Source organism: Myxocyprinus asiaticus, chromosome 12, assembly GCF_019703515.2.
Source record: "Myxocyprinus asiaticus isolate MX2 ecotype Aquarium Trade chromosome 12, UBuf_Myxa_2, whole genome shotgun sequence".
In the NCBI taxonomy this organism is placed as follows: domain Eukaryota; kingdom Metazoa; phylum Chordata; class Actinopteri; order Cypriniformes; family Catostomidae; genus Myxocyprinus; species Myxocyprinus asiaticus.
The window spans coordinates 17,256,350-17,279,276 of NC_059355.1; the positions used below are offsets into that span (position 1 = coordinate 17,256,350).

Below are 22,927 nucleotides of genomic sequence, written 5' to 3' on the forward strand. Positions count from 1 at the left end.
TCAGCTTCTCAGAGTATCTTCTTTTAGCCACTCTGATTTCCTTGTTCAGTGTGTTCCTGGCCTGATTGTACAAGACTTTATCCCTACCCTTGTAAGCGTCCTCTTTGGCCTGATGTAGCTGCCTGAGTTCTGCTGTAAACCATGATTTGTCATTGTTAAAGTTAAACAAGTCCTAGTAGGGATGCACATATCCTCACAGAAACTGATATATGATGTAACACTATCTGTGAGCTCGTCCAGATTGGTGTCTGCAGCCTCAAAAACGCTCCAATCAGTGCAGTCAAAGCAGGGTTGTAGTTCCAGCTCTGCTTCATTGGTCCATCTCTTCACATACCTTACTACAGGCTTAGCAGATTTTAGTTTCTGTCTGTAATTTGGAAGATGAACCAGACAGTGATCAGAGAGTCCCAAAGCTGCTCTAGGGACAGAGCGATATGCATCCTTTATTGTTGTGTAGCAGTGATCCAATATATTTCTGTCTCTAGTTGGGCATGTAATGTGCTGTCTGTATTTGGGCAGTTCATGTGTGAGGTTTGCTTTGTTAAAATCCCCAAGAATAATAATAACTGAGTCTGGGTATTGTTGTTCTGTGTCTGTGATCTGATCAGCCAGCTGTTGCAGCACAGCATTCAAACATGCGTTTGGTGCGAAGTAAACACTCACCAGAATAAACAAGGAAAACTCCCGCAGTGAGTAGAAAGGCTTACAGTTAATAAAGAGCGCTTCCATATTAGGGCAGCACATCTTCTTTAACGTTGTTACATCTGTACACCAACTTTCATTGATGTAAAAGCATGTTCCACCGCCTCTGGTTTTCCTAGTTAACTCCGCAATGTGATCCACTCTGAACAGCTGGAAGCCCGGCAGATGTAACGCGCTGTCCAGAATGGCTTCACTCAGCCAGGTTTTTATGAAGCTCAAGGCAGCAGAGGTTGAAAAGTCCTTGTTTGTGCAGGTGAGGAGATGTAGTTCATCCATTTTGTTAGGAAGTGAGCGGCCGGGTACGGCACAGGACCCATCTTTATGATGGCAGCTCATGAAAGGAACAGTGGCGCGCTCTTTCCCTCCATAGTGCTAGGGTCTTCTCCTTGGGCAAGAGTGAACAACCCTCAAGCCCCCCTTGCTAGGGTCACAGCTATAAAGGTTTTTCGATCACTCTGTAAGAACCCAGAGCTTAATAGGTCCCTTTTTTATCTCTTTACTATTATAAGAAATAGGAAAAAGAGACGACTCAGTTGCGACCCGTGTCGGTGGAGGAAGAGATCCTGGTCCCTGAGAAATGCGGTTTGCTGCAGACTCCATTATTTCAACACGGTATTTTGGCTCCTACTTCACCTAGGCGGGAGGTTGGAATGGCTCAATCCAATCAATCGGCTGGTCAAGACTTGCCCTGGGACTGCTCTATGTAGGATAACTGAACATCAAATATTTCTCAGACTCCCAGTAGGCGTTGGCTAAGAGTCAATCAAGTAAATTGAGCAACTTGTTGCTCAGTTTGCTTGAGTATATCATCCCTGTATCCCTGATGCATAATCTGCTGGAGATCCGTGGTGCTGTGCATCCCTCTCTTTTGGGCTCCAAGGTGGGTGGAAAGCAGAGATGATGAAACTGAAAAACTAAAACATGGCTACAAAACACACCTCAAAAAGCGTTTTTTGGACATGGACACTGATAATACTTCAGAAAACAAATGTGCCTCTATACCGAAAAATGATGACTGGCCAAAATTGATCATTTTTGGAGCTGTTGCTCCAGACTTTCCAATCGGCAAGCTTTCCCCTTTTGCTATACAAAAGGGTATTGCAGGGATTGCAGGTACAGTAGAAGAAGTGAAAAAGTTTCGATCTGGTCAAATTCTTGTGGAGTGCAGTAAAAAGGCCAATGCTGAAAACGTACTACATGCCAGCACGTTAGCTGGAGTACAGATAAAGACCTTCCCTTATCCAACTCTGAATTACAGTAAAGGGGTAATCCGCACTAGAGAGCTGGACGACGTGGATGAAGAAGAAATAACACATTAACTCAAGACTCAAGGAGTAACAAATGTTAAAAGAATAATTATCAAGAGAGAAGAGCGAACAATCAAAACTAGTACGTACATACTCACTTTTAATAAACCGCTATTTCCAGATAAAATTCTAATTGGATACCTAAGTGTTCCGGTGGACCTATTTGTACCCAGCCCTCTGCGGTGTTTCAACTGTCAAAGGTATGGACATGGATCCAATGGCTGCAACAACAAACATACCTGTTGCAACTGTGGGGAGGAGGGCCACGACAAAGAGGGTTGTGAAAAACCACCTAAATGTTGTAACTGCTCAGGTGACCACCCAGCTGCATCAAAACAGTGCCCCATGTGGATAAAAGAAAAAGAAATACAGAAGATCAGATGCACTAAGAGAATCAGTTATCTTGAAGTAAAGAAAATGGTGGCTGCTGTCCCTATGTTTACTCTGAATAAAACCTTCGCCTCTGCTGCAAAAAAGTTGTGAGAGCAATAGATTGCCAGACAAATATAGTCTGGATGCACAAAGATAAACCCCAAACTATAAATTATAGTAATACTCCCCCAAAGACGAAGAATACAGCGAAACTCTTCTAAATTACATCCATTCCAATCAGAGCTCAATAACAGAACCAAAAAGCAAATAAGAACAATGGAAAGGCAAGCACAATCAAAAGCACCCCAGGACAAAACTTCAAAGACCAGGGAAACTAGAGATGTAGAAATGAAAGAGAGGGAACATCATAGTAGAAGTCCATCCCCTAAAGGCATAATCAGACCAACTGTCTCTATTTTTCCCAACAGGTAATGGAGAATGTTATCATCCAATGGAACTGTAGTGGTATCAGGGCTCATTTTACGGAACTACAACGTTTAATTACAGTCACCAATCCTATAGCCATATGTCTTCAGGAAACACAATTACCATCAGATTGTACTCTCTCTTTTAAAAATTTTAACATTTTTAATACCTTCGTCCCAATGACAAGCGGGCTTCCGGTGGTACAGCCATTTTAATAAGAAACGATGTGATCCACAGTCATATAAATAACCTATTAAACTCAACCTACAGGTGACAGCAGTATGACTGACTCTGCAGAAAACCATCACAGCTGTTTATATCTACATTCCTCCAAATTCAAACTTGACACACATGGATCTAGATCACCTTGTTGCTCAGCTCCCCCCCTTTATTCTCATGGGCGATTTTAATAGTCACAACTTTTATCCCCCCATGGGAACTCAAAAAGCCCAAAATCCATCTGGATTTAACAAGAAACCAAAAATCAAAAACTCATCCGAATGAATTTTACCAACAATTCCTGGATATAAGAGCAGTGTTTCCACAACATATCCCAGTATACACAGATGGACCCAAATCTGGAAATCAAGTGACAGCAGCCTTTGCAACAAGTCGCCTGCATCTCATGAACAACACAGCAAACTGAGGTGCAAACTGAGTGCATTTTTGTTTCTTTTTGTGCTGGTTCCGCCTAGTGGCTGGAGTTTGTTTTGTGGAGTAACACTCCTTCGGGACTGTTTTGTGGATGAATCTGCATGCTCTGTGTGCTTATGCCTCCTATTGGCTGGAGTTTGTTTTGTGGAGTATTTCTTGCAAGACATTGGAGTGATTAGGTCTTTTGTTGCACTCATATAGCAGGCGAGTGGGCCGGCTCACTGAACATTCGTTTAACTGTTCGAGGAAACTGAGCGCCTTTTTTTTGTGATTAACATTTTTTATTGATTCATATATTAAACAGATAAAAGCAAAACATATACAAACAGATTCAATACTTAACCTCCCTCTATTACCCCCCAAACCCCAACCCCAAGAACACCCCCAGTGGTCCAACATGATTATAGACACACAAAGCAAACTCCAGTCGTTAGGCGGAACCATCATAAACAGCAGCAAAACAGGAATCCCGGTTCCTCGGGTGATCAAGAGTCAAGTTCACTCAGAGGGCACATGAAAAGAATACACCATGACTTACTCAGACCGCCAACTGTAAAAAAAAAAACATTTTGCGGTTATCCATAGTGTCTAATCTCAATTTGGCCGGGAACTTCAGTGCAGAAGCGATCTTCTGTCAATGCAAAAGATTCTTTAAGGAAAAGTGGTATTCCACCAAACAGACTCCAGCCACCAGGCGGAGTCAAAAGAAACAAAAATGAAGCCCAACTTCCTCCAACAGTAGAGTCGATGAACAGTGAGTCGATCCACTTGCATGAGAAAAACCCCAATGGTTTACTCACTCATAGATTGTATAAAAGACAGTGCTTGTTTCAGACATGTGAATACTTTGCGACCGTCCTTCGTCTCTATTCTCAGTCTGGCTGGAAACATCAGTGTCTCGCGTTTCTCTCTTGCAGCGGGGCAGTGGTGGCTCTGGGTTACTGATCAGAAGGTCAGGGGTTCAAGCCCCAGCACCGCCAAGATGCCACTGTTGGGCCCTTGAGCAAGGCCCTTGACCCTATCTGCTCCAGGGGTGTTGTATCATGGCTGACCCTGCACTCTGACCCCAGCTTAGCTGGGATATGTGAAAAAAAAAGAATTTCACTGTATATGTGCAAATGTATATGTGTGATAAGTAATTATAATTATAATTGTTGAATTCGCAAAGTCCGGGAACAAGAAAATACTGTGATTCTTCCAAGAAAGCCCTCGCCTGGCGCAACACAAGATCTTTTTCGGATGATCTCAGAAATTTGACCAAAATCGATCGGGGCCTGTTTCCCTCAGTAGATCTACCTGCCGGAACTCTGTGAGCTCGCTCGATTTCCAGCTTGTGGCCTGTTATGTCGAGCAGACTCGGGAAGAGTTCATCCAAGAATTTCACCATATCTCTGCCCTCCTCATGCTCAGGAATTCCAACAGTTCGGACGTTATTCCTGCAATTTCTATTCTCAAGATCTTCAATTTTTCCAAGAACACATTCCAAGTCAACTTTGGTCACGGGTGGATTAGCGGGTAATTCCCTCTCCGATGACTCAAGACAGTCGATTCATCTCTCAACATCCGTCACTCTTGTGACTAACTCAGAGAATTTTGTTTCCATTGCCGTAATCGTTCGACGTATAACAGCGAGATCCTCCAAGTCAGCAAGAATCCTCATCAGCATCACCAACATGTTGGACAGTTGACACTGGATCTCCTCTCTCGTCACACCAACCAAATTGAGTCCCCAGTCTGTTGGCCTGATGGGGCTTTCATCCTGAGCACGTAAATGTCTTTTAATGTCTCCAGAGCCCGAGGAGTTTGATGACTTTGCCATATTTTACCTCAAAGAGCAAATGTGTAACTGACTGTATCGAATTTCACCAGGTTATCACATAAAAATAATAAAAAATGTAGCAAAGTACGCAGAGCATGTTGCTCACACGTCTGCTCCCTGCATGGCGTCACGTGACCTCCACTGTCTCATTACAATTCAACATGGGGTGGGCAGTCACTTTTGGGAAGATTTCCGTTTCCAAGGTAACAGCGACTTCTCTGATTGGTGGATGTCTCTTCAGCATTACGGGTTGTGTAGTTATTTACTGGGAATTTGACAATTAAACACAATTTTTAAAACCGAACAACCTTAATTATTACTTAACGCCACAGATACACCGATAATTATGTTCATTTTATGGCCAATATAAGTGAATAACTGATCCGATTTGGTCCTGATATGTCTTGCATAACTTGTTAACATTAAAAATCGTATTCACTCTGGATAAAATGTTTTTTTTTTTTTTCTTTCTTGTGAGCTGACTGTTGCATCCTTCAGTGAACCAGTGTGGCGGTGAACTGTGTGAGTTTCTGTATTTGTCTGTTCACGTTCAGCAGCTGCGATGTGTTTCAGTTGTTGATGTCTGTCTCTTGTAGATCACAGCTCTGGATCCCACCATAAAAAGAAGCGTCCGTCAGAGCGCTCGCTGCTGTCGCCGCCGGACACGTGCGGATCTTCTCAGAGCGGCGTGACAGCGATGGGTCTCCTGCAGGCCATCACCTCCCCCACCGCGGTAGGCTCCGACACACCGTACGCCCTGTCCATGACAAAGGAGCACCGGACAGAGCTGAGAGTCTCCGCCTCCTGCAGGAAGCCGCAAGTGATGCGAGATGCACTTCCTGTGGTGGGAGAGGAGGTGGAGCTGGAAGGTGAGCAGATGCAGCAGAGTGAATGTTTGTCTGGTGTTTCTTTCAGTTTATTACTTGGGTAACACATTTCTGAATTAATATTATTTATGTAGAATATATTTAAAGTCATTGTAAGGGAGGTGCTGAGTGTTTGACTTGCATGGAACTATGAACATGAAAGAAATATAGACATTATTTTTAAATAGTTGAATGGAAAAATAATGTTTAATGTTTTATTATATATATTTTTTTTTGCTGGTGCAATCAGTAATCTGATGACTATTTTAGATAAGGTAATTTGTGGTGGATTACTTTTTGGATTAACTGACCCAACACTGTTTGTATTGTGTTCGTCAGGTCATTACGGTGGATGTCATGATGTTATTGCTGACAGCAGCGGCTCATCTTCGGCTGACAGTGATGGAGGAAAACTGATGATTCATGAGTCTTCCACTCACAGCAAGAAAAAGAAAAAGAGTAAAAAGAGCAAGAAAAAGAAAGAGAGAGAGCGGCTCCGCGAGAAAAAACACAGCAGTAAAACAGCCAAGAGATCAGCAGCAGGTATGAACGCAACACAACTGTGTTGTCCAACAACTGAATAGTCCATTAGATAGATCCATAGATTTTATTTCAGTTGTAGTATTTTTCAGCTTAAAGAGGATGATTTAACATACATGGCCTCTCACAGAGAGATTTTAGCATGCTGAGCACAAGCGTGTTAACATTAACAGTAACTGTTGGATAGGGATGGGACGATGTGGTTATCTCACGATTCGGTTCGATATATGATATGAGGTTCACGATTCGATATAACACTTATATGACAAAGTAATGCAGAACATTTTATATTTAAAAAAAAAAATACTTGCATAAAATGCACATTATAATTTCTCATCAAGATAAAGTTTTTTAAAGGCCAGTTCACACCAAATCCGTGACGATTTTCTGAGACAAACCTCTGACGGAATTATGTTCCTTCCATGATGTTGATGCATTTTGAGTAAAGAGTTTATAATCTGTTTTTATGCGAGGGAGTTGAGTAAAGAGTGCTGTTGGATATTTATTGCACATGTATTTTTCTACGAGTATATTACAAATGGACACCTGAAGCCTTTTTATAAAGTCTGCATTTATGCCTAGATAATATAACACAAGGTACACTGATATACAGGTGCATCTCAATAAATTAGAATGTCATGGAAAAGTTCATTTATTTCAGTAATTCAACTCAAATTGTGAAACTCGTGTATTAAATAAATTCAATGCACACAGACTGAAGTAGTTTAAGTCTTTGGTTCTTTTAATTGTGATGATTTTGGCTTTTTACAAAAACCCACCAATTCACTATCTCAAAAAATTAGAATACATCATAAGACCAATAAAAACATTTTTAGTGAATTGTTGGCCTTCTGGAAAGTATGTTCATTTACTGTATATGTACTCAATACTTTGTAGGGGCTGCTTTTGCTTTAATTACTGCCTCAATTCGGCGTGGCATGGAGGTGATCAGTTTGTGGCACTGGTGAGGTGGTATGGAAGCCCAGGTTTCTTTGACAGTGGCCTTCAGCTCATCTGCATTTTTTGGTCTCTTGTTTCTCATTTTCCTCTTGACAGTATCACATAGATTCTCTATGGGGTTCAGGTCTGGTGAGTTTGCTGGCCAGTCAAGCACACCAACACCATGGTCATTCAACCAACTTTTGGTGCTTTTGGCAGTGTGGGCAGGTGCCAAATCCTGCTGGAAAATGAAATCAGCATCTTTAAAAAGCTGGTCAGCAGAAGGAAGTACTCCAGAATTCCTCTGTAAACGGGTGCAGTGACTTTGGTTTTCAAAAAACACAATGGACCAACACCAGCAGATGACATTGCACCCCAAATCATCACAGACTGTGGAAACTTCACACTGGACTTCAAGCAACTTGGGCTATGAGCTTCTCCACCCTTCCTTCAGGCTCTAGGACCTTGGTTTCCAAATGAAATACAAAACTTGCTCTCATCTGAAAAGAGGACTTTGGACCACTGGGCAACAGTCCAGTTCTTCTTCTCCTTAGCCCAGGTAAGACGCCTCTGACGTTGTCTGTGGTTCAGGAGTGGGTTAACAAGAGGAATACGACAACTGTAGCCAAATTCCTTGACACGTCTGTGTGTGGTGGCTCTTGATGCCTTGACCCCAGCCTCAGTCCATTCCTTGTGAAGTTCACCCAAATTCTTGAATCGATTTTGCTTGACAATCCTCATAAGGCTGCGGTTCTCTCGGTTGGTTGTGCATCTTTTTCTTCCACACTTTTTCCTTCCACTCAACTTTCTGTTAACATGCTTGGATACAGTACTCTGTGAACAGCCAGCTTCTTTGGCAATGAATGTTTGTGGCTTACCCTCCTTGTGAAGGGTGTCAATGATTGTCTTCTGGACAACTGTCAGATCAGCAGTCTTCTCCATGATTGTGTAGCCTAGTGAACCAAACTGAGAGACCATTTTGAAGGCTCAGGAAACCTTTGCAGGTGTTTTGAGTTGATTAGCTGATTGGCATGTCACCATATTCTAATTTGTTGAGATAGTGAATTGGTGGGTTTTTGTTAAATGTGAGCCAAAATCATCACAATTAAAAGAACCAAAGACTTAAACTACTTCAGTCTGTGTGCATTGAATTTATTTAACACACGAGTTTCACAATTTGAGTTGAATTACTGAAATAAATGAACTTTTCCAGGACACTCTAATTTATTGAAATGCACCTGTAAATACACGTGGATTCATGTACATTAAGAAAAACAGGTATATTATAAAATATGATGCATAATAAAAGAATACCCTGACTTTCTGTCTTTATTAAAATTATTGCAATACTATGTTACACTTGCAATAAAAATAGCAGTGTGGTTCCACAATTCATTTGTCTACAGTAAAAGATAGCATGTAAAGAGTCTTTTTTGGGGATTTTCTACAAGCTTAGTGCAAACAAATTGCTGAATCTGGCTGCTATTTTTAATGCATGAGAATATAACAGGCACAGTGAAGTACATATTAAATAATAAATTTAAGACAAAAAAAACATAAGCAGACTTTCAAAAACAGAACGGGTTTATTTTTGCAGTACAAAGGGTTCATGAACTGCAACAATTTATTTTTAATTATATAATTTTCGGGGGGTGGGGTGGGGTATCAGCTGCTGGTATGCCGGTGTTTGCCAGTTGATTAGCACCACCAACACACTGGATTGAGCAGCTACAGCGACTGAAAAAGCTCTTCTCTCATTGGTCAGTCAGTTTTCATCGCAGTCTGAAGAAAAAAAAACTCTCTGTATTGTTGGCGGACGATTTGTCGGACCCAGTGTGCATAGCGCCAAATGAATGCATTGTTACCGTACAAAAGCTAGTTCGGAACAAACATTCGTACCTAAAAAAAACTGACTTGGTGTGAACAGGCCTTAATACACAATTTAAATGCTCGAAGTTTAAATAATAGAGTTTAATATACCTTTCACTATAAGATCACAACCAAATGAGCCTTCACAAATAGTGGACTACTATTGTTTGTTCTGATCAAGTGCAGAACAAACAACAGAGCTGAACAGAACCTGTCTTGAAAAAGTATGTGAAAATGTTTCATTTTTAATAATTTGTTTGTCTTGATTATTATAATCATACTTTTAAGTTTAAAAAAATATATAAAAGTCTACATTCTATCAATTAATATTATTTCTTGAAATTGTGTATATATAATAATTATATGAGCTGTCAATGTTTGAAATAATGTGTATAATTTACAAATAATAACATTAAGTGTATATTCATTTGTATAACAAACGCTATAATGGTACTGTTACTTTAAGAGTTTAATGCGCATCTCAGACTCACACAGGTGTTTCTGTTCGTTCATTAACGAGAGAGAAGTTTCGTTTTTTTAGCTGTGGTATTTGTTGTTAAAATGTATATTTCTTTTAACTATCTGTCTGTAAAGAACAAGACACTTTTCAACAAGGCAATTTTCCAGGTAATTCAGTACTTAAATTTCTAAAAGCTAAATTCAAGCACTTTAAGCACTTCAAGGACCTTGTGTGAACTTTGTAAACAGTATAGAAAAAAAGTGCAGTAGGGACCAAATCAAGTGACTGAAAGATTATAATGTTTGATGGGTCATTTCATTTATGATCACATGGACAGAAAATTATCACATGTTTCAAATTTCAAAATATAGAGTTTTGCCTCAATATGGGTAGTAATTGTTTTGGTTCATGATATATCGAAATTTGATATATTGTCCCATCTATCAGTGGACTATCAGCGTGCTAAAAGTCTCTGAGAAGTTCTGTCTGCAAATTCATCCCCTTTAAATTGTGGCTGCTACAGCCATCAAAGCAATGCTTGTGTAACAAATCCACCTTCAACAATAAATAAAGACAATAACTGTCTATGTGCACATGTGTCACACTCTCTGTCAAAACTCGCTGTTTTCCCAGCGACTCATGCCACAAACCTTGCGTTAAGTTTTAAATTTTGTGCTTTCCTGTCTCAGCCAATGGCAGCGCAGAATGGAGCGAGTACACTACAGGTCATCACAGCCGAGAGGAGAAGAAGAAGAAGAGAGAGGAAGGAGGCAAACGCAAGAGTAAAGAAAAGGTACAAACAATCCGCTGAGGAAATATTAACACAGGCTTTAAAGCACTTACTGTCTGTCTCTTATGCAGAAGAAGAAGGTGTTGACGGCGTATCAGATCTTCTATAAGGAGTACAGGAACAGTATTCTGGAGGAGGAGCCTGGACTCGGTGGGGTTTTCTCTCTAAATCTGTATGTCTTGCATGTTGTCTCGTGTAGTCAGACATTTGACTGCGAGTTTAAAGACTGCTTCACACTGCCGCCCACTTTCACAGGAAGAGACCTTCTGACTAACATGTAAATTGACCAGCCACAGATTGTATATTTGGGTGACATTTAGAGGTGGCTAAATCAGACCTCAGACATGTGTGCTGGTGGATATCTTGAGTATCTTTCAAAGTACTTATGACATGCATCACAAAGCCGATGACTAGTTCTTCCTGAGAAGTGCTCAATGTAGCAATCTGAATAATTGTAAACACGAATTTGGCAATGTTCAAAATAGCATACTAGTCTTAACTATTTCTGCATGATGCAAAATATGGTCAGAGTACACTGCACAGAATACTGTATATCCCACAGTGCAATGCGCTGGACTTGACCTTTCATTTCCAGTGTGATGAACTGGTAGTAATATCATCTTTTGAGTTTTAACATCTCTTTCATAACTCATTGGTTGATCATAGTCAAAGAAGATAAAAAATTTTCCAAGATGAAAACTGAATGCCAACTAACTGTGACTGATCGTCTTACATGTCAGTCAGATGGTTTCCCCCCGTCTAAGTGGGCGGTTCTTGGCCAGAATAAGCTGCAATGTGGACCAGACTTCATACTGATAGACAAAAATCTGTTTATATAAGACTGTGTGCTCCCAGAATTTGCATAAAGACAGCCAATCAAGTAGCTCATCTGATGTATTTTGTTTGCAAAATACATCAGATGATCTATGAAGTGTCATGTGAGGCTCAAGTGATGTACAGTTGAAGTCAGAAGTTTACATACACCTTAGCCAAATACATTTAAACTCAGTTTTTCACAATTCCTGACTCGTAATCGTAGAAAACATTCCCTGTCTTAGGTCAGTTAGGATCACTACTTTATTTTAAGAATGTGAAATGTCTGATAGCATAGCGAAGTCCTTCATTTGGAATGGTAAGTGTCCCAGATTACATTTCAATAAGTTACATAGACTGATTGACAAAGGTGGGCTAGGCCTAACCAAGATTTTGTTTTATTATTATGCATTCGGTCTCAGACATTTGGCTCATTGGCCGCTTCCGCATTTTGGGATCCCCAGATCTCAGTTTTATAGGTACTTACAACTGCGCCACCTGCTCTGTACTACTTTTGGGAGTAGCATACACCCCTCAAAGCGGCAGATAATCTGGGAGTGGTGATTACTGCACAGGGCCAAGATGGCGTCGAGTATGGCTGCTGCGCTGTGAGCTCTGACCCAATATTGCAGTTTTTTGTTTTTGTCTACAATTCTTATGTTTTTTGTCTTGGATGTTGTCTGCCTTATTGTCTACGATAGACAAACACTTTTGGACATTGGTTCTGCAGTAGCACACCAAAAACCGGACTTTAAATACCTCAATGCCGACCTGCTGTTTACAAACACGACAGCGGAGCCCTTTGTCTGGGCAGCCTGGCCGTGGAAAACGCAGCCGGAAAAGGGGAAGGAGAGCCGGCATTCTCATCAGACTAAGACGTTGCACAAATCGACCCCCGCTACCCAGCGTTCTACTGGCAAATGTTCAGTCTCTAGACAACAACTCTGCAAGCTGAGAGCGCGGATCTCTTTCCAACGAGAGACGAGGGACTGCTGCATTATCTGCCTTACAGAAACTTGGATGTCTGCAGAGAATCCAGACTCAGCCATCAAACCCGTGGGGTTCTCCATGCACTGAGCGGACAGAGTCAAAGACCTCTCATGTTAAAGCAGAGGTGGCGGTGTATGTTTTATGGTCAACAAATCATGGTGTGATCAGAGGAACATACATTTTATCAAGTCTTTATGCTCTCCTGATCTGGAGTTTCTCATGCTTCTGTGTTGGCCATTCTGGCTACCGAGGGAATTCACAGTGGTCATTATCACAGCTGTATACATCCCCCCAGAAGCCACACAGAAGCATGTTCACTCAAGGAACTGTATGGGAGTATAAGTGAGCAGGAAACTGCGCACCCTGAGGCCGTGTTTATTGTGACCGGGGACTTTAACAAAGCCAACTTCAAGTCAATAGCACCGAAATACTACCAACACATCAGTTTCAACACACGAGGGGACCGGGTTTTGGACCATTGCTACTCTCTGTTCCGGGATGGCTACAAATCCCTCCCCCGCCCACCATTTGGCAAATCAGACCACTCTGACTTTCTGCCCGCTTAAAGGCAGAAACTGAAACAGGAAGCACCCACCCTCAGAACAGTCCAGTGCTGGTCAGACCAATCAGATTCTACGCTACAAGACTGTTCTGATCACGCGGACTGGGAGATGTTCCCACCTCTGATGACGACATCGAGGTCTACGCTGATACCATAATGTGTTTCATCAGGAAGTGCATAGATGTTGTGCTGACCAAAACAGTATGGATCTACCCTAACCAGAAACCATGGATTAATAGCGATGTTCGTACAGCACTTAATGCGCGGACCTCCGCTTTTAATTCCGGGAACGTGGAGGAGCATAAACTAGCCAGTTATACCCTCCGCAAAACTATCAGAGCAGCCAAACGCCAGTACAGGGACAAGATTGAAGGACAGTTCAATACCACCGACTCAAAAAGCATGTGGCAGGGAATTAATATCACCACGGACTTCAAAGGGAATAAAAACTCCACCGTGAACACTGCTGCCTCTCTTCCGGATGAGCTTAATACTTTTTATGCTCGTTTCGAGGGAAATAACACGACCGTCGCGGAGAGAGCTCTCGCGGCCGAAGCTACAGAGGTTAGTTCACTCTCCATCTCTGTAGCGCACGTAACCCCATCCTTCCGATGGGTGAAGGGCCGTAAATTAGCGGGTCCAGACGGCATTCTGTGACAAGTCAAGTCACACGCAGCTTTACAGAAGATCAGGCATTAACAGAAGATAAAACTGTAATATCTATAATGTCTTAGTCATCATTGTGTAGTTTAATAAAATACGATTGTGTATTGTTTAAAAAGAAGTAATTAAATAATAATTGTATTTATAACTCCAGTGAGCAAGCCGAAAGTGATTGTGGCAAGGAACACAAAACTCCATATGATGTTGGTTAATGGAGAAAAATAACCTTGGGAGAAACCAGACTCACTGTGGGGGCCAGTTCCCCTCTGGCTAACATCATGAATATAATGCCAATATTAATTATGTATAGTGCAAGTCATGGTTTAAAATTATTAAACTAAGTAAGTGTTAAGGGTCAGTGTTTAAAACAAAGATTTTGCAAGAACTGTAAGATTAATGACTAATGTCTTTGAAGTTCATCCTGGATTAACTGCAGAAGTTCACATAGATGCAATTGTTCTTGTTAGTTGGCTGATGAAGGGTTTTGTTGGCAATTAAATTATAGTCTATGTATTCCATTTCAACAGTGTAGTCCATCATTAGACCGAGGTGATGTAGAAGAGATCAGTTAGGTGCATTGCAGTTCAACCTGGCCGGTAATTTCGGTGAGGTCTATCCTAAGTCCAAGGTTCAGGCAATGGCATATGAAGTATCCCATGTCTTATGGTTGGAGTTGGCATCAGTTCATCCTCTGAGGTCCATCGTAATAGACTGAAGTGATGTTTGGCTGGCACCGGCTGCTATTAGTCATCATCACACAGCGACACGTAGCAGTGGAGTCCAACACCAAGCAGGAATGGAGCTGGATCTGGCCTGTTCTGGTGACCTCAGGAAAGGAGCCCCGAGGTTGAGACAAGGAAACAAATAAAATAATATTAGCATAGATGCCATTCAATTTATTGCAGAGTTATAGCTCATGATCACTGTTTCTGGTTCCGGCAGACCTAACCAAAGCAGCCTAATTGTGAGTTGAAGGATAAATTAGGTGTATGCCTGGCTAAATAGATGAGTCTTAAGTCTAGACTTAAACTGAGTGTGTGTGTGTCTGCATCTCAAACAGTGTTAGGGAGACTATTCCATAGTTTAGGAGCCAAATATGAAAAGGATCTATCTCCTTTTGTGGATTTTGATATTCTAGGAACTATTAACAGGCCAGAATCTTGCGATCGTAATGAACATGATGGAATATAGCGTGGTAGAAGGTCACTTAAGTACTGCAGAGCTAGACCATTCAAAGCTTTGTATGTAGTTAACAGAATTTTAAAATTAATATGAAATTTAACAGGTAGCCAATGTAACGATGATAAAATGGGGCTAATATGATCATATTTCTTGTTTCTAGTCTGCACTCTGGCTGCTGCATTTTAAACCAACTGAAGTTTATTTATTGATCTTGCTGGACATCCTCCCAGTAATGCATTACAATAATCGAATCTAAACACATCATCAGAGCGTGCGCAAATCAACTTGCTGGTGTTTTTACTGACATTTTCTTCCTTTCCCTCTCCTTGTCTCTGGTCCCCACATGCTTTAAAATGTCAACCATTGTGCCTGTACCAAAGCAATCCAAAATCACTTGCTTAAATGACTGGCGTCCAGTTGCTCTGACCCCCATCATCAGCAAATTCTTTGAGAGACTAATCAGAGATTACATCTGCTCTGTGCTGCCTGCCTCACTGGACTCACTGCAATTTGCATACCGCAACAACCGCTCCACTGATGATGCCATTGCATCTACACTACACACTGCTGTCTCCCACCTGGAAAAAAGGAACACATATGTGAGAATGCTGTTTATAGACTACGGCTCAGCATTCAACACCATAGTGCCCTCCAAGCTTGATGTGAAACTCCAGGCTCTGGGCTTAAACAGCCCGCTGTGCAGCTGGATCCTGGACTTCCTGTCAAGCAGACGCCAAGTGGTTAGAATGGGCAGCAACATCTCCTTATCATTGACCCACAACACTGGAGCCCCGCAGGGCTGTGTTCTCAGCCCACTCCTGTATTCCCCGTACACACATGACTGTGTGGCAACACACAGCTCCAATGCCATCATTAAATTTGCTGATGATACGACTGTGGTAGGTCTGATCACTGACAATGATGAAACAGCCTACAGAGAGGAGGTGTACACTCTGACACACTGGTGTCAGGAACACAACCTCTTCCTCAACGTCAGTAAGACCAAGGAGCTTGTGGTGGACTTCAGGAGAAAAGACAGAGAACACAGCCTCATCACCATCAATGGAGCACCGGTGGAGAGAGTCAGCAGCTTCAAGTTCCTCGGTGTCCACATCACTGAGGAACTCACATGGTCTGTCCACACTGAGGCCGTTGTGAAGAAGGCTCATCAGCGCCTCTTCTTCCTGAGACGGCTGAGGAAATTTGGAACGAACCACCACATCCTCACACGGTTCTATACCAGCACTGTAGAGAGCATCCTGACTGGCTGCATCTCTGCCTTGTACGGCAATAGCACCACCCACAACCGCAAAGCCCTGCAAAGGGTGGCGCGAACTGCCAGACACATCATCGGAGGTGAGCTTCCCTCCCTCCAGGACACATATACCAGGCGGTGTGTGAATAAAGCTCGAAGGATCATCAGAGACTCCAGCCACCCGAGCCATGGGCTGCTCTCACTACTACCATCAGGCAGGTGGTATCGCAGCATCAGGACCCGCACCAGCCGACTTCATGACAACTTCTTCCCCCAAGCAATCAGACTTTTGAACTCTTGATCTCTCATGATCAATATACATCAGCACTGCACTTTATTAATCTTATTATCTCACACTGGACTGTCATAAATTATATTCTCTCTTAACAACACACTGGCAACTGACTATCAACCGACAGCCTGAATGTCAATACAGTACAATACAACCTACTGTACATTTTATAAAGTGCATCCGGAAAGTATTCACAGCGCTTCACTTTTTCCACATTTTGTTATATTACAGCCTTATTCCAAAATGGATTAAATTCATTAAATTCCTCAAAATTCTACAAACAATACCCCATAATGACAACGTGAAAGAAGTTTGTTTGAAATCTTTGCAAATTTCTTAAAAATAAAAAACGAAAAAAAAATCACGTACATAAGTATTCACAGCCTTTGCCATGACACTCAAAATTGAGCTCAGGTGCATCCTGTTTCCATTGATCATCCTTGAGATGTTTCTACAACATGATTGGAGTCCACCTGTGGTAAATCCAGTTGATTGGACATGATTTGGAAAGGCACACACCTGTCTATATAAGGTCCCACAGTTAACAGTGCATGTCAGAGCACAAACCAAGCCATAAAGTCCAAGGAATTGTCTGTAGACCTCCGAGACAGGATTGTATCGAGGCACAGATCTGGGGAAGGGTACAGAAAATTTTCTGCAGCATTGAAGGTCCCAATGAGCACAGTGGCCTCCATCATCCGTAAATGGAAGAAGTTTGGAACCACCAGGACTCTTCCTAGAGCCGGCTGCCTGGCCAAACTGAGCGATCGGGGGAGAAGGGCCTTAGTCACGGGGGTGACCAAGAACCTGATGGTCACTCTGACAGAGCTCCAGCATTTCTCTGTGGAGAGAGGAGAGCATTCCAGAAGAACAACCATCTCTGCAGCACTCCACCAATCAGGCCTGTATGGTAGAGTGGCCAGACGGAAGCCGCTCCTCAGTAAAAGGCACATGACAGCCCGCCTGGAGTTTGCCAAAAGGCACCTGAAGGACTCTCAGGCCATGAGAAACAAAGATTGAACTCTTTGGCCTGAATGGCAAGCGTCATGTCTGGAGGAAACCAGGCACCGCTCATCACCTCATCAATACCATCCCTACAGTGAAGCATGGTGGTGGCAGCATCATTCTGTGGGGATGTTTCTCAGCGGCAGGGACTGAGAGACTAGTCAGGATCGAGGGAAAGATGAATGCAGCAATGTACAGAGACATCCTTGATGAAATCCTGCTCCAGAGCGCTCTGGACCTCAGACTGGGGCGAAGGTTCATCTTCCAACAGGACAACGACCCTAAGCACACAGCCAAGATAACAAAGGAGTGGCTACGGGACAACTCTGTGAATGTCCTTGAGTGGCCCAGCCAGAGCCCAGACTTGAACCCGATTGAACTTCTCTGGAGAGATCTGAAAATGGCTGTGCACCGACACTCCCCATCCAACCTGATGGAGCTTGAGAGGTCCTGCAAAGAAGAATGGGAGAAACTGCCCAAAAATAGGTGTGCCAAGCTTGGAGCATCATACTCAAAAAGCCTTGAGGCTGTAACTAGTGCCAAAGGTGCTTCAACAAAGTATTGAGCAAAGGCAAACTTATGTACATGTGATTTTTTTTTTTTTTAATACATTTGCAAAGATTTCAAACAAACTTCTTTCACGTTGTCATTATGGGGTATTGTTTGTAGAATTTTGAGGAAAATAATGAATTTAATCCATTTTGGAATAAGGCTGTAACATAACAAAATGTGGAAAAAGTGAAGTGCTGTGAATACTTTCCGGATGCACTGTATATACTATATATACAATTTTTTTTATTGTATAATGTGTAGTCTATATTGTGTGTATTGTATAATGTACATTGTATGTTATTATTTGTACATTGTGTTGTGTGTAATTATGTGTATATTAGATTTTAAATTGTGTTGTGTAAATTTGATGTTTATTGTAGATTGGTATATGTCTCATCACTGTCACGACTGCTATGTTGCTCGGAACTGCACCCAAGATTTTCACACACTATTGCACTTGTGTATATGGTCGTGTGACAATAAAAGTGATGTGATTTGATTTGATATTTTTTTATCAAGAAAATTCACATTGGATCATAATTTCTTTTTTCTAGTAAGACCTTTGATGATATGGCAAAATGTTTATTCTTGGTAATAATTATTGTATTGTTGTCCTGTAAAAATATCTAAAAATCCTTAAAACAAGATCAATTTTAATTATCTTGTTTTAGAAACAACACTGCATAAGATATTTAGGTTTTTCAGAGAATGTATTTTTAACGTGTATTTTGTCTTATTGTACTGGCAGAGTTTTTATAGCCAAAACAAGTGAAAAAATCTACCAGTGCTGAAGTAATCTAACGAAATACGTTACAAATTACATTTTACAGCATGTATTCTGTAAGCTGTAGTGGAATACATTTGAAAAGTAACCCTCCCAACCGTGTTTGTGTGTGTATGTGTATAATATATATAAAATATGTTTTTGCTTTTCTTTATTATTGTAAGATTTTATAAAAAAAAATTAATTACAAAAAAAAGAAAGAGTTAGAAATAAAACATTCCTAATAAAAAATAAATTAAAAAAAGAATGTGAAATGTCAGAATAACAGTAGAGAGAATGATTTATTTCAGCTTTTATTTCTTTCATCACATTGCCAGTGGGTCAGAAGTTTACATGCACTTTGTTAGTATTTGGTAGCATTGCCTTAACTTGGGTCAAACTTTTTGGGTAGCCTTCCACAAGCTTCTCACAATAAGTTGCTGGAATTTTGGCCCATTCCTCCAGACAGAACTGGTGTAACTGAGTGAGGTTTGTAGGCCTCCTTGCTCGCACATGCTTTTTCAGTTCTGCCCACATATTTTCTATCGGATTGAGGACAGGGCTTTGTGATGGCCACTCCAATACCTTGACTTTGTTGTCCTTAAGCCATTTTGCCACAACTTTGGAGGTATGCTTGGGGTCATTGTCCATTTGGAAGACCCATTTGCGACTGAGCTTTAACTTCCTGGCTGATTTCTTGAGATGTTGCTTCAATATATCCACACAATTTTCCTTCCTCATGATGCCATCTATTATGTGAAGTGCACCAGTCCCTCCTGCAGCAAAGCACTCCCACAACATGATGCTGCCACCCCCATGCTTCATGGTTGGGATGGTGTTCTTTGGCTTGCAAGCCTCACCCTTTTTCCTCCATACATAATGATGGTCATTATGGCCAAACAGTTCAATAGTTCAATTGTTCTTTGGCTTGCAAGCCTCACCCTTTTTCCTCCATACATAACGATGGTCATTATGGCCAAACAGTTCAATTTTTGTTTCATCAGACCAGAGGACATTTCTCCAGAAAGTAACATCTTTGTCCCCATGTGCACTTGCAAACTGTGGTCTGGCTTTTTTATGGTGGTTTTGGAGCATTGGCTTCTTCCTTGCTGAGCAGCCTTTCAGGTTATGTCGCTATAGGACTCATCTTACTGTAGATATAGATACTTGTCAACCTGTTTCCTCCAGCATCTTCACAAGGTCTTTTGCTGTTGTTCTGGGATTGATTTGCACTTTTCACACCAAACTACGTTCATCTCTAGGAGACAGAATGTGTCTCCTTCCTGAGCGGTATGATGACTGCGTGGTCCCGTGGTGTTTATACTATTGTTTGTACAGATGAACGTGGTACCTTCAGGTGTTTGGAAATTGCTCCCAAGGGTGAACCAGACTTGTGGAGGGCCAGAATGTTTTTTTTCTGAGGTCTTGGCTGATTTCTTTTGATTTTCCCATGATGTCAAGCAAAGAGGCACTGAGTTTGAAGGTAGGTTCTTAAAATACATCCACAGGTACAACTCCAATTGACAACAATTAGGCAATTAGCCTATCAGAAGCTAATTACCTAAAGGCTTTACATCATTTTCTGGATTTTTCAAGCTGCTTAAAGGCACAGTTTACTTAGTGTATGTAAACTTCTGTTCCACTGGAATTGTGATATAGTCAATTAAAAGTGAAACATTCTGTCTGTATACAATTGTTGGAAAAATTACTTGTGTCATGCACAAAGTAGGTGTCCTAAATGAGTTGCCAAAACTATAGTTTGCTAATATCAAATCTGTGGAGTGGTTAAAAAATTAGTTTTTATGACTTCAGCCTAAGTGTATGTAAACTTCTGACTTCAACTATAACTAGCCTAGTGAGTCGATCAGAATGAGTTTAATATATTGACATCTGAAACATTCTGTGTGTTTGTGTGTGTTTTGTTTTTTATGTTTTATTTTTACAGATTTTGGGGACTTGAGTAAAAGACTGGCTGATGCCTGGAAACAGCTTCCTGAGGGAGATAAACAGGTTCTCAACACCATCATGTCCATTATACATTACTAACATCATCATATACACTATAAGTCACCTACATCATATACGCTATACGTCACCAACATCATCATATATGGTATACGTCATCATCATCATATACGCTATATGTCACCAACATCATCATATATGGCATACGTCATCATCATCATATATGCTATACGTCACCAACATCATCATATACGCTACACGTCACCAACATAGTCATATACGCTACACGTCACCAATAGTCATATACGCTACACGTCACCAACATAGTCATATACGCTATACGCCACCAACATAGTCATATACGCTATACGTCACCAACATCGTCATATACACTTATTCATCACAACATCATCAAGTATATATCACCAACCTTATATACACTATACGTTACATCATACAGTAGATTTAAAGTTAGGTTTTTTGGTTTGATGTTCGTCAGGTGTGGCGAGAGAGATCTGTGTATCTGCAGCGCAAGCAGATGAAATCAGATGCTGTCAAACACGTGAAACACCTTAAAGAACAACGAACGTCTCAAAAGGTCAAAGACAACAGCAGGGTCAAAGGTCAGTACCTCATGGACGTGTTGTTTGAACATTCAGATTGGTTCACTGTGATCATTTCATGTATGTTGATGTTTTCTCAGGACATCATTCGAGTGGGGTCGTGACCCCTGCAGCTGGAACAGTTGTGTTGAAGCATCCGGAAACCACAGTCGCACCAGTTCAGAATGGATCCGCACCGCTGCCTGTTTCCATGGTGACACGCTCCCCCATCAGAGAGCCAGATGTGGACCCCATTGATGCCGCCGCCCACCTGCAGTTGCTCGGAGAATCCCTGTCTCTGATTGGACGCAGACTGCAGGAGACTGAGGTATACACACGTTTATACACACTCATGTCTGTTTCGTGTCTGTTACATTCTCAGTGATGCTCTGATACTCTGATGCTCTGAGACTTTGTTGAACAGAAATTAAACTGCAGTCATTAAACATATTACAATGGTTCTGTGTGTTATGTGACTTTATAATAGTGTGTTTGACGTTTATTCTGACAGTATTTTGTGTGTGTGTTTAGGGGATGGTGACAGTCTCTGGTTCTCTGTCAGTTCTGTTGGACTCTGTTCTGTGCGCTCTGGGTCCGTTGGCCTGTCTCACCACACAGCTGCCAGAACTCAATGGCTGTCCACATCACGTTCTGGTACTGATTTCCTTAAGATATTATTAGATGTGGGGGCCTGGGTAGCTCACTGGTAAAAGACGTTGGCTACCACCCCTGGAGTTCGCTAGTTCGAATCCCAGGGCGTGCTGAGTGACTCCAGCCAGGTCTCCTAAGCAACCAAATTGGCCCGGTTGCTGGGGTGGGTAGAGTCACATGGGGTAACCTCCTCGTGGTCACTATAATGTAGTTCGTTCTCAGTGGGGCGCGTGGTGAGTTGAGCGCGGATGCCACGGTGGATGGCGTGAAGCCTCCACACGCGCTATGTCTCTGTGGCAATGCGCTCAACAAGCCACGTGAAAAGATGAGCGGGCTGATGGTCTCAAATGCGGAGGCAACTGGGATTCATCCTCCGCCACCCGGATTGAGGCGAATCATTACGCCACCACGAGGACTTAAAAGCGCACTGGGAATTGGGCATTCCAAATTGGGTGAAAAAGGAAAAAAAAAAAGAAAAAAAAGATATTATTAGATGTTACATTATTTATATATATATCATGTCACTGTCATGACTGCTATGTTGAAGAATTTCCCAAGAATTTCACACACTGTTGCACTTGTGTATATGGTTGTGTGACAATAAAAGTGATTTGATATATATATATATATATATATATATATATATATATATATATATATATATATATATGTATATATATATATATATATGTATGTATATATGTATGTATGTACAGTTGTGCTCAAAAGTTTGCATACCCTTGGAGAATTGGTAATATACGTACCATTTTTAAAGAAAACATGAGTGAGCAGGCAAAACGCATTTCTTTTATTTCTTATGGGATTCATATTCAACTATAGGTTGTAACAGAATGGCACAATCATAAAACAAAACATGGCCACAAAGAA

At 41.5% G+C, this 22,927-nt stretch overlaps 1 protein-coding gene across 1 annotated transcript in view; it reads left to right on the plus strand.

The window, feature by feature from the left end:
• LOC127449058 (HMG box-containing protein 4-like) overlaps nucleotides 1–22,927 on the plus strand; it is a 40,820-nt gene that overhangs the window by 10,719 nt on the left and 7,174 nt on the right. Inside the window, exons 4-11 of the mRNA XM_051712170.1 lie at nucleotides 5,877–6,149; nucleotides 6,486–6,689; nucleotides 10,644–10,747; nucleotides 10,816–10,894; nucleotides 20,767–20,831; nucleotides 21,286–21,409; nucleotides 21,490–21,716; nucleotides 21,920–22,042. Coding sequence (XP_051568130.1) covers nucleotides 5,877–6,149; nucleotides 6,486–6,689; nucleotides 10,644–10,747; nucleotides 10,816–10,894; nucleotides 20,767–20,831; nucleotides 21,286–21,409; nucleotides 21,490–21,716; nucleotides 21,920–22,042 — 1,199 coding nt within the window. The remainder of the gene's footprint in view (nucleotides 1–5,876; nucleotides 6,150–6,485; nucleotides 6,690–10,643; nucleotides 10,748–10,815; nucleotides 10,895–20,766; nucleotides 20,832–21,285; nucleotides 21,410–21,489; nucleotides 21,717–21,919; nucleotides 22,043–22,927) is intronic.